Genomic DNA, 12,488 nt, shown 5'->3' on the forward strand with positions numbered 1-12,488 from the left:
ACCACCCGCTCCCCCTCCACTCCGTCCCCCACCAGCCTTCCCCCTCCTCCCCGCTCCCCCCCAAAACCTGGAACGGCAAACCTGTGTGTTCCAAAGCTGCCCTCTCCACCTCCACTGGGTCCAGCACCCGACGGCAAGGTTCCCCGTCCCTCCACCACCCCCTGCTGCCTCCGCCGCCCCTGCCGCCTGCCGCAGCCGATGCCTGATTAAGGTGCCCTGTGAAATGCTATCCCTGATCAAAGGAAAATACTAAGGAACTAACTTGACTAACCCTGCGTTTAAAACTAACAAGCACAATTCGTGGGGCTGAGAAACACACACATTAATGAGTCTGAGACAGTCTAGTTGACATGGGGAAGCATTTGGTAAGGAAAGCTGTCCCAGCATTCCCAGGATTCCTGACAGTTTTTTGAAGATGAGGCAGAAATGCTCAGTAAAAACTCATACCTCATTTCGTTTAGGTAGAACACGTTGATATTCATTGCTTTGGACATCTGGCAGCAGCCTATCCCAATCTTTGTAGCATTCAGACACCAGAAGAAAGCCTCAGAGCCTTTGTCAGTCTTCAGACTTGTCACCATACATTTCAAGAGCTTTGGGAAAGGCCTCAAAATCTGGTAGCAGCAGATGCTGGAGGTATATGCCACCTTTGACTGAGGTGGTAGAGTGAATACTATTTCAGACTGAGCAGGGAGGAAGGCATCCAGTTGCAGTGCTAGGAATCAGTAGGCTCAGAAACAGAAAAGCCACTGCTCTTTAAAGTAAAAAAGAAAGGTAAGGCCTCGGAATTCTTATTTCAAGTTGTGTTATTTTGAGCTTTTGTCATGGGCCTCTCACTAGCAGCCCAGATGTTCAATCAAACTGAGTTATGTTGTAAGCCTGCAGACAGTTATGCTACATGGAATACTCTAATTTAATCCAGCAAAGACATATTTCATGATCAGTCTAAAGAACAATAAAAACAGGTATTTAGGGCAGTTTATCTCATTAATATAGCCAAGCTTTCATCTCATTCTGTTCCATGTTATCTTTGACATCAGGGCTGAGCTGGCAAGCATGGCTACTTAGGCTTTCCGTCAGCCTAATCTTAATCTCCTGCCAACAGCATAATGAAAATCTCAAGTATCTACATTACTTGCTTCTCCCTCTTAAAAATAATGTGAAAATAATTCCATCTGAAAAGATGGTTTAGGAAATGGAGGTTTAATTGACACCACCAAGAGCCCTTTAAAGAAGTGTGAGTACAGAGAGTGCATGTTTGGCCCCTGTATGCTAATCAAAGGGATACACATGGAATTTCAAATATTGCCTTCTTTGTTGTTTTTAACGCAATCTCCTTTTCTCAACTTCCCACTAAAAGACTGAAAATACTGTAGCATGGTCTACTTCAAAAGCCAACAACTGTTCCAGCACTGCTGGTTAGCTCAACCACATACATCTTTCCTTCTTCGTACTGTAATTTAGTCCTGAGGAGAAATTCTTTGGCCTCCACATCAAGACACCCCAGCCAGGATCACGAAACTGATGCTCAATGTGATAAATTAAACTATACCAACCCACAACCTACCTAAGAGAAGCTTAAAATACAAAGTACAGGTCAAACATCATTCCAGTTTAAAACATTTGTTAGAAAGGCCAGGGAAAAACACCAAAAGTTTAGCAGAAAGGTAATGGAAGAAGGCACAGCTTCCATTTTTTAAGCTATTCTCTCGTAATCTCACAGCCACCAGTCTTGCTGAAACACATTATAGATGAATCATCAGAGACACATATCTCACCATATTTGTCACAGCAATAAAACCCTGCCCTGAAGAACATGCCCTGAGAAAACAGAGGGTACAGCCCTGTCCGTCTCACAGAGTAATAACTTCTCCATCAGCAGTCAATTATTGGGCTATTACCAGTGACAAAAATTGGTGAGATGTGCTACAAACTAGAGAGCTGAGAGACTTTCCTTGGAAGAAATTGCAGCCTTGGAGGTCAGCAGATAATGTTAATTTTTTTCCTGCCCAGGGCTTTCAGCCTTCATATTTTCCCACCTTTCCCTGGGGAGTCAAGAGAAATGGTGTCTGTGGATAAACATCCCATGGAAATAAATCACTCCTTCCCATGTGGATGGTGGAAGCCTAGTTATCTGCTGCTCAGTTAAAACTAACACATATTGCACAGAGAGCCACCAAGAGAAAAACAACTAAAACAACTGCTCTTTGCTGTATTTATTTCTGCCTTAGTCATTTCAGTTGAATATAGAATGACTCCAGAATTTTTTTTGCAACCACTTTTTTGCAAATATTTCATTTTTTGTACTATTTCTGCAATATTATAACAAAAAGGAAGGGAGGAAGGGAGGGGGGGAGGGAGGGAGGAAGGAAGCAAGGAAGCAAGGAAGGAAGGAAGGAAGGAAGGAAGGAAAGAAAGAAGCCATCCCAAAGCGTAAGAAAATGCTGAGCAAGCATGAAGCAGAATGCCTTGAGTATTTAATTTTTTCTTTTGATACTCACATTAGAGTCTCTTCTAAGAGATTTTTTAACTTGCCTACATTTCAGTCTGAATGAGTTAACCATCAAAAACTTTCTAAACACTGCATTCCATAAATTTATTATGGCAGGAATGAGCTTATCACTGCTGTACACAGTGCACTGACTCACTGCTACACCAGTGACTACAGTGTTTGTCACACCAAGTTCTCTCCTATTGTATCAAATAAATACAGTTAATGAATAAAAAAGTGACATATCAACATGAACTCTTAAATATGTCCTTCTTTAAAAGGGGGGTAACTGTGGGGCAACCTATAAATCCCCTCTGCAGCATGGAAGGTTATGGTATCATTTTTAGTGGGATCCAATTTTTACTTGGTTAAACTTTTTTATAAGAAGAATTAGTTGTTGTGTGAGACAGAAGAAAACCCCCACGTCTGTGTGTAATCCTCTGAGAATGCCCAGTTCCGATACAAATTTATGGTTTCTCCTACCTGAGTCACTGGTGGTGGCAAACCATACTTTAAATAAACGTTGGATTAGGATTTTAAAAATGTGAACCGCAAGCAGTAAATTAAACAAATGCGGAGAGAGGATCCCCAGGGAGCTCCTGGCTCACCACAGGCTCTGAGCACTTTTAAGGGGGTGGAAGGTTATCAAAAGAAAGACAAGTCCAGCTTATTACAGTACTGGGATGAAGACTCTAAAAACCTTTTGAAGGTACAGAAAGAAAAAAATCATATTTATCCTTAACAAGCAAAAACTATGCAGCAGCCCCTTCTACCCACAATTACACACATGACTAACTTTAATCAGGCCCTGAAGTCAAGAACAAACACCGAGTTGAGAGGACTGTGACAATCGTGTTTAAAGTAAAAATTACATTCTCTGTTTGGCCTCCTCTGATGGAGCAATTGGTGGCAATGCAGGTGGCACAAAACACCCCCTGGCAACCCCTGGGACTTCCAAATACGCAGTCACCAGTCTGGGTATGTTTTTTTTTTATTTACTTGGATGCTGCTGATAATCCCAAAAATATGCTGAGCCCTTTGAGCTCTCTGAAAAAGCAGTGTTTATGTATAAAAGCAAATAACACCTGTTATTATTAAATCAATTGAACTAAAAGTACTTCCTAACACTTGCTTCTCAAAATTATGAAACAATTCCTCTATAATAACATTTTTTGGTTTTCTCTAGTCTTCATCTCAGGAGAACCCAGCACATTTGCATCCATAATAATGTTTTTCCTGTATCTGAGATGCCTTCCCCCAAACCACTTCTGCCAATTGTATGTATATGTGTGTATATGTATATTATTAAATACTAGAGAAATTATGAACACTACTGAGCAGCTGGAATGGATTATACTTTGAAATACATAGAGTAACTTATAGAAATTATCTAGGAAAGCCTTCCTCCTAGGAAATCCATGTGTGAATAAGGACCATAAAACTAGATGCTTTATTGGTAAAAAATGACAGAAAAAAAAGGAAAGTTTTTGCTTTTCTTAACTCATTAAATAAAACCAATTTTGTTAAACCAAAGCAGAAAGATGGAATTTTCCCTCGTGGAAGCAAAGTAAAAGCTGTAAGTTGCACTAGAAAGGGAGGTGTTTTCCTGATTTACTTTTGTTTTAGTTACAGAGGCTCCAGCTCTGTTCCACTGTACTCTGTGACTACAGACCATGCTTAATTTTTAACATTATATCAAAAAATTTGCCATCCTCAGTAGGTACTGTCTACTCTCAAATAGGTTCAAATACTTTTAAAGTGAAGATATTATAGAAACATCCAATTATTTACAGGATTCAAGCTGACAGGCCCTACACTTAAGCCTCTCTATCGAATGCATATTCCACATGGCTAATGGTGTCATTCATATGCAGCCCCCAGAGAGATTTGAGTAATAAGCACAATTTCTAACTGTGGTTTGGGAACACTCTCATTAATTTCTCCAGTCCAATTATGAAATGCAAATTGTGAAAAGTAGAATTTGCATCTTAACTTGACTGATATATTATCTCTGCTTTGCACCTTAGGAAACTGCCATATATTAAGTTACAGTTAAAGCTGCATCAATACCATCACAGTTTACTGAAATCAGAATAATTTTATTTAACTTCTTGGCTCAATCATGTTTTGAATTGCAAGATCCATCCTTTGTCACATTTAAAATGTGTAAATTAAAAGCCACAGTTCAACTGTTATTAACTAAAAGTAACATCTGTCTGCCTAAGGAAGCATTTCCTTTCATTGAATATCAGATTTGAAAAACAACCTGCTAGAGAGCTGGATAAATCTCAAAATCTTGACAGTTCACTGACCAACTATTTATCCTAAATTTCTGCTTTATCCTAAAGTACATCTTTATTTCAGCTAATAATTAAACAGTTTATTTAGCAACCTTGTTCCACAAATCCTAGTTCAGCTCTTTGCTGATCTCATGGCTACTTTCACTAAGCTTCATATTATCCAAAGCACATTGCCAAGTTTCATTAAAAATGTTGATTTAGCCCTTGAATAAATTGCCAATGTAATACTAGATGTCTATGTGGATAAACACAATTCAACTGCCTTTCCTGCCACCATACCCACACACAAAGCATGAGAAAGGTAGCACTCCTTTTGCTCTAATTTCTGTGTCAAACAGATCTTTATTTGCATTCTTCTGAGTGTTCTTATTCATATCCAAGAATATATTTTCATTCCGAAGGACTAGAGAATTGCCACATAACTAGCTACAACATCCATAAATCTAAAATATTTGCAGAAATAGAACCCAGTCAGTTTTCATGACTCAGTATTTACTTTAGATGCTTTTTATTTCAAGATAAATGCTACTTTTTTTGCATACTTTAAAATCTTCAAGAAATATGTAGAAGCTAAGGACATAATTTCTATGTGGTAACAATGACTGTTGAAAAACTGTGTTTTTAAAAAACAATCTGAAAGGCAAGGAGAAAAGAAAAACTTGGATGATTCCTTTGAAGAAGAGGTATTTTTTTCTTCTGATTTAAGATGTTTTATCAGTCAATTTATGATGCAATAACATAAAGACAGCATTAGGCTCCTGATGTTTGGCTTGTGACAGCCCAGGTGAACATGAAATGATCACCAGTGACGTCACTAAAATTTCAAATGGAAAATAATTTTAAATAAGCTTTATTTGTTAAAACAAGGACTGTTGGATATGGTTTTGTGCAACCGCATCTTATTTATAAAGCATTTACATTAGCATTTACATGAAAGAACCAACTCCTTCTGCAGGTCTATGCAGGAGTGTTCAGAAACAAGGGGTCGTTCGTGCATTTGCAAACGTGATCACAATCTGTCATTTGATCTCCTGCCAAGCAGAAAAACCATGACACGCTTCCAAGGGCTGCACATCTCCCATGTTTGTGATGGAGACCTTCAAGAGGTGAAGGAATTCTGAGGTTAACTTCCCCCCTTGCCTCCCTGCCGCCCCAGCAGGCTGGGGTGGTTTGCTTGGAATTAGTAATTTTATTTTTTGCTCAGTGACACAATATTGGAAAACATTTTTGGGCAGGACCCCAACATCCTGTCAGCTTAAGATAAAGCCTTTTTGCACCATGTAGGATCTGGCATTCCATCAGTACAAATTACTGGAGAGGCTTCATAAAAAAGGAACACCTATATTTGTGAATTGGTGCTAATTCCACATCTCCCTACTTTTGAGAGGCTGGAGAGAAGTGAAAATTATTAGCCAAGTAAATTGACTGAAAACTTGACTAGCAGCTGGCAAAAGACTTAAGATGGAGCTCAAAAACCTTCAAGGACACTGGGAAAAATAATCAGAAAAGTGAAAATTGTTACAGTTCGGCTGTTGTAATTTTTCAGGTAAATGCAGAGATTTTGTATCTCCTTAGCTTACCAAAGAACAACCACTGCCACATAGTGCAAAGGCAAAAAGGGGAATAGAGACTGATAAAATGGATGTTCCATATGCCAAGCCTTAAAATATAACTAATTATATTATAGCCCAGAATCAGGTAATCATATTAGAACCTGATTGTATAGAAGAAAAACTTAACGTTGCTCTGTTTTTTTCTAAAATTTGCCCTGCTTAAGGGAATTAAAGCAAAATTATCAGTATTTTCTTAGTCATTCCCCTACACAGAGGACTCAGATATTAATAAACAGAGGATTACTCAGTCCATGACCTTTCTATACTCCTCTGCAATAATTTGCCTCCGTAGGTTTTGCTTCAACAATCAATACTAAAAAAAAGTGAAAATGAATTTCAGCCAAACACAGGTAGACTTTCAAAATTAAATGGACAACATACAATGGGGAATGGGCATTTTTCATTGCAATGTACTGTAAAAGAACAGAAAAAGTAGAATCTGATATTTTTCTACACCATTCTAAAAAATATAATTTTTTAACTAATAAAACAGGACTGTAAATTTAAACGTTCCTAGCTGGCATCAAGCCACAATCTTCTACATCAAAATATATTAATAAAAGATAATTCTCTTGTTTATTTAAACAGAAATCTTTGCTAATCATGGGAAATGTGTTTGTAATATACTTGTGTTCCTGTCTGTTTAAAGAGTTTGTTATCCATGGAATATTACAGACAAAAATGGAATATAAGTATTTTCAAATATAATTTGCCATATATTTTAAAGAAATACCATTAACCATATTGCAGCTCTGAGGTAATACTCTGCATAACTAAGCACCTCCTAGACCACGTGAAAATATTTCCGGAAGTCGAAATTGACATAAGAAGAAAAATACCTACAAGTGCTACAAATTCTGACACTAATGTTTCCAAATGATTTTTTCTCCCCCATGATTTTATTTTCAAAAGAAATACATTCTGGTCTATTAAACATGGTACTGTGAGTTGATTTCCACTGAAATTTCACAGGCAGAACCACAGGGTGATGAGGTTGGAAGGGACCTCTGGAGGTCACCAACCCCAACCATGACCAGTTGGGTTTGGAACACAACAAATCCTATTACTTCTTTAGGTATAAAAACATTTATATACATTTAAAAACTGCTTACTTTTCTTCAAGTGGTTGTTCTGCCTCATAAGCTGCCACCTTAGGCCCTGTCCCAGCAGGTTTTGCTGCCCTTTGTCTTCTCTTCCTTCTTGGAGCTGTATCAGCAACGCCTGGGCTCCCCAGGAGGGAGGAATCCCTTTGCTCCGGTGCTGCCAAAGGGAAAAAGGACCAAAGCTAAAAAAGAATTCAAATATGAAACATTGTAAGACAATCCTTAAAATTTGGTTTCTTTTAATTAAAACCTCTATACCGCTAAGATGGACTCAGATCTGGGAGCAGTTTGTGTCAAAGCAGACGGCATAAAGGGAAATTCAAAGACACTAAATTTAAGCTGGAAGGAAAGCTTCCCTTGACACCTCTTTGTAGTCAGTGGACAGCAAGAACTGGGTAATCTGTCTAGATTTTCACTGACTCCTTTGCTGAGGCTGAGTAAAGTAGGCTCTGTCCTTATTCATTTACCTAAACTATGATTTCTTACCTGGTTCATATTTAATGTACCATGTACATTCATAAAATATGCATTATCCACATTTAAAACACAATGCCCTCTCTGCTTTGATGATTACCTCCTTGAAGCTCAAATCTCAAGAAAACCAGATCCTTCCTTAAGCTAAAACCCCCCTAAAAAGCCCCTATTAATGCACTAAGAAGTTATGTAGATATTTTTATTCCAGCTATCAACATCCTGTAGCATATTTTCATTTGGTATGCCTGCTTTAACAATAAAATCCTTAACTACTTATAATTTTCAAGACAACGATACCCATAACAGCACAAATTTCAACTGAAATACATTAAATAATAATGTAGTAACTGAGGCTGATGCTGTTACAGTAACTTCCCTGATTATTACTTTCTGTGCAATTTAGAGAGGTTTAATCTTGACATGGATGAAAGATGCCATAATTTTGAGATTCAACACAAAAGGTTCTCACAGAAAGTAAAGAACGAGTCCTGTTTCTTCATTCCTTTCACATCTACTGAAAGTGAAACAGGAGGATAATATACAACCTACAAGTGGCATTTTCACTGTTTCTCAAAAAAAAAGTGCTTCTGACCAAGAACACTGTTAAATTAAACAGAAGCTCCAGTGCTTACAAAGAAGGACATCCTGAACATTTAATAATACTAAATATTTACCAGCATGCACTATATCACCTCATAGGCTTACAGATATTTGTAGGGTGACAACAGGCATATTTCCAAAGCACAAGCTTAATTAACAAGTTTCAAAATCCAGTAGAGACAAGACACATTCCCACAATAAATGCTGAAAAGGGTTAAACCACTGCCTAATTCTCCACACTAAACTTTAACTAGATATGCTTACTTTTCCAGTGCTAAATGTTGAAAATATATTCATGACAGTTACTATTTACCTGCAGCATGTTGGGGGTAGTATGTCTAACATCTGCACAAACACTATTTTATGTAGTCCAACACCACTGCCTAAAGTTGGCCTCTTCATAATTAATACATATAAAACAGTATACTGCCAAGAACCCAACAAACTTGAACAACTTTACTATTATAGCTCTTATCCTTTTTGCTGCTCTCCTCCCACACTCTCTACTTTGGCCAAGAAGTAGATCCAGAGGTTAACCTCATACACAAAACCTACATTATGCTGGTGTTAGATAAAAAATGTCTCTGTTGTGACTTGTGTAATATGCAATGGTGATCATGGCCCTCATGTTCAGCATTGTTGTGTTGTTTAGATACAGAACACAAACAATTGAAAAGAGAACTTTTTGTCTTCTTTCTAAATAAGAATTTTTCTTTTAATATCATCAAAAAAAAAAAGTTTCTCATTCAGACAGCCCAGCATGCAATCTTACGAACAGCAGCAAACTGGCTCATAGGTGACGCTTGACCACCACAGGCTTGGGGCTTTTCGTTTTGTGTTTCATTTCTTTTATGCCAAACTCCTTGTTAAAACTGCTAATGAAAAGAGGGCATACACTTGAAGCATCACCATAAGACTTTAAACACACACCCAGTACTGCTGCCCTAAAATAATTGCCATTAATGAATTAATTTATAGTTCATGTGTAAAGGCCAAAGAAACCTTCAGCAAAATATTATTCACTGCTCAACACAAAATCATTGGGAAAAATGAGAAAGGGTCTGAGATGCAAACCTAGTTTTTAATTCTGAAAATATTTTCTGTCTAAATTTCAGCACCATTTTAAGGAAGTAAAGTTCCTTAACTCCTCAGGAAATTAAATTTCTTACTTTTTTATTATGTAATGCAATATGAATGATTATTACACCTTTGAGAAGAATAGTAGTAGTTTAAATACAGACAAGAGTACTGTTTGATGAAAGCCAGCAGTTGAACCACCTAAGACAAGCATTGAACAAGAAAAGAAAATGCTCCCAATAGATAACATACCTTCTGCAGGTGAGAAACTGCATGAAACAAAATTGAGAAGAGAGCAAGAAAGGGAACTGTAGCTCAAGTACTAAAAGATTATTTGTGCAAAGATTAAAGACTTTAAATAAAAATTCCTGCTGTATTTTTTGTTGTCGTTTTGAAGAGTGATATTATTTGGTGGGTAGTGGGACTTTTCAAATAAGATAGGATACTCTAGAAAATAACTGAAAACTAAAAATAACCATTGTTGGTTTGGAAGACTCGGGATGAAATTAAATCAATACAGTCCTACAATTGTTGGAAACACAACATGTCTTTAATATAGAAAATGCCAGGACTCATTCTCAAGGCATTTGGTAATATACCATCACCATCTCTGAAACTACAGGCATTCAAAATTAACTTCTGTGGCCTAGTTAAAGATGGGCAGTCCACTTAGATTTTAAAACAGATTTCCGCATTATTTGATATACAGGAGTCAATTGTTTAAAAAGAAATACCTGCCAATCTATCATATTCACTTTTCAGTTTGGAAATAAAAGAAGACCTTATGCACCCTCATTCTCTATGTATCACCACCTGTAATGAAAATTCTACAGCTTTGACTTGTCTAGGTAATAATGACAGTGCTGTCACACAGAGAAAACAGGATCCATCTCCTCTCAGTACAATAAAGGACTTAAACCAGCACTAAAAGTTTTGCCATAAAAAATGTATAGAGGGAGCAAAGTGAGCAAAAAAATGAATAGAAGGCTTCAAAGTTTGAGCAATTTGATTGTCATCAATGACCCAGCTTCACACAGACAGAATACACACCCTCGATGTCCAAATTGTGAAAGATGTACCACTGGCAAGAAAAAAATGTTGCAATTCATGAGATTTTACCCATAGGAAACAGACACACCTTCCCTTCTCTTCACCTTGCTATCATATATTTAAGATATAACAAAGGATCCAGTGGATTCAAGGACCATTCATATTTTCAGCACATACCACTAAATGAAATATATTTAGCTTTGCTCACAATAAAGAATGTTCACCTATAAAGACAAAAAAACCAAACTTTGGTTACTATTGGAATGGAAAAGGAAAGATTTATCAAGGACACAGGCATTTATCCTCAAGGAAAGCCTTTATTTAAAATTATCTCCTGTCTGGGAGATTTTATCAACAGCAGCACAGAACTGTCAATTTTAATTTCTCTCCTGAATGAAAATTTAGCTCTTTCGTCAGAGTAGTAAGGACTTAAGAAAATTTGTTCAGATTTTCAGATTTTAATGCTAACATAGGTCCCCTACATTTCTCTCAGAGCAGAATCTTCTAGTTGAATTCTGCCTAACTCCAAGCACTATGTGTTCCTGCACGGAGTTAATCAACTGGACTTCCAAGTTCTGCTGTCTGCCTTTAATGAAGTTGATGATTTATCTTAAAATCAGCACCAGTAGCAGATAAACTAGGCCAAGAGGTGACAAAGTGGTCACAAAACCATCACCTGAAGAGCACCACGACTGCTTGTGACAGCTGTTCCCCAAGCTACCAGAGAAAGAAAAAAAAACAGAGAGGGAGCAGAACTCATCACTTTAATCCCGGACTGTAGTGTAACTTCAGCAATTAGGTGTTTTCTCAATCCCAGCCTAATTCCTGAGGGATCACCATGGCTGATAAAAATTAGCATCTCTTTGACAGTCTCAGCAAAGCCTTCTAAATGAATGGGTATGGAAATTAACACCTCTCAGTGGTGTAGGCAGTATTTGGAAAGTACGATTAAGTCACTCTTGACAGGCAATTTAGGAAACAGCACTTCTACCTATGCTAAAGTTATCCATAAGATATAGATCTATTTAGATCACTCAGAGATCACAAATTAAACACTAGTATTCATGGTTCGTGCATCTGCTTCAGTGAAAGTAACAGGAATACGCCACTATTTTAATTTTAGGAAAACAGTGAGAACCCTTCTGCATTCCCTTTGTTCTGCCCTACTGTATATTTCCCCCTTTGTATAAATTTGGGTGAGACCCCTGGTGGCCTAGTGGTTAGCGTGCAGGACTTTCACTGCTGCGACCACGGGTTCAAATCCCGGTCTCCTGGCCTGATGGAGGTCGTTAGCCCTGTGTGGCCATCCATCTATGAGAAGGACACTCTAAACAAACCTACGTCCTGAGGACCTCACTGCCATTGTCCAAGCTTGCTTGGCCCCGGCAGATGAACCTTAGGATTAAAGGGTGGGCTCAGTTCAGCGCAGGCTGTGTCTCACCTAAAAAATCCATTGCGCAGGCTGGAAAGGTAAAAAGACCTTTCCCCAAATCTTCGTTCACGAAGATGGGCCATTATTATTATTATAAATTTGGGTTTATTGTACTGTAATCCCTGGGGCCGAAAGGCAGTTGAGACTGAGGTTCTATAAATTCTCTGTCAGCTAGTTATTAACATTTATTTTTATAAAGAATATCTCCATGGGAAGTGTTTATGAAGACACATTTTAAAACAACTTCAGCAAAAAGTTTAGATCCAGCCACATAAAATTTATAAATTGTATTCAGTTCAGTAAGGAAGTTTACATTTCGTCCTGCTAGGCTGTATTACCACAGACTTT

At 37.7% G+C, this 12,488-nt stretch overlaps 1 protein-coding gene across 7 annotated transcripts in view; it reads right to left on the reverse strand.

Moving 5' to 3' along the window:
• The window catches only part of XRCC4 (X-ray repair cross complementing 4), a 156,014-nt gene that overhangs the window by 51,080 nt on the left and 92,446 nt on the right, over positions 1–12,488 (reverse strand). For 6 of the 7 annotated variants that reach the window (XM_027709372.1, XM_027709370.1, XM_027709374.1 and 3 more), the window contains one exon: positions 7,517–7,664. The exons of the other annotated variant lie outside the window; for it this stretch is intronic. In XM_027709372.1, coding sequence (XP_027565173.1) covers positions 7,517–7,664 — 148 coding nt within the window. The remainder of the gene's footprint in view (positions 1–7,516; positions 7,665–12,488) is intronic. 7 annotated transcript variants of the gene reach the window in all.

The sequence above is a fragment of the Neopelma chrysocephalum genome, unplaced genomic scaffold (genome assembly GCF_003984885.1).
Source record: "Neopelma chrysocephalum unplaced genomic scaffold, ASM398488v2 Primary Assembly neopelma1_96773, whole genome shotgun sequence".
NCBI classification, from domain to species: domain Eukaryota; kingdom Metazoa; phylum Chordata; class Aves; order Passeriformes; family Pipridae; genus Neopelma; species Neopelma chrysocephalum.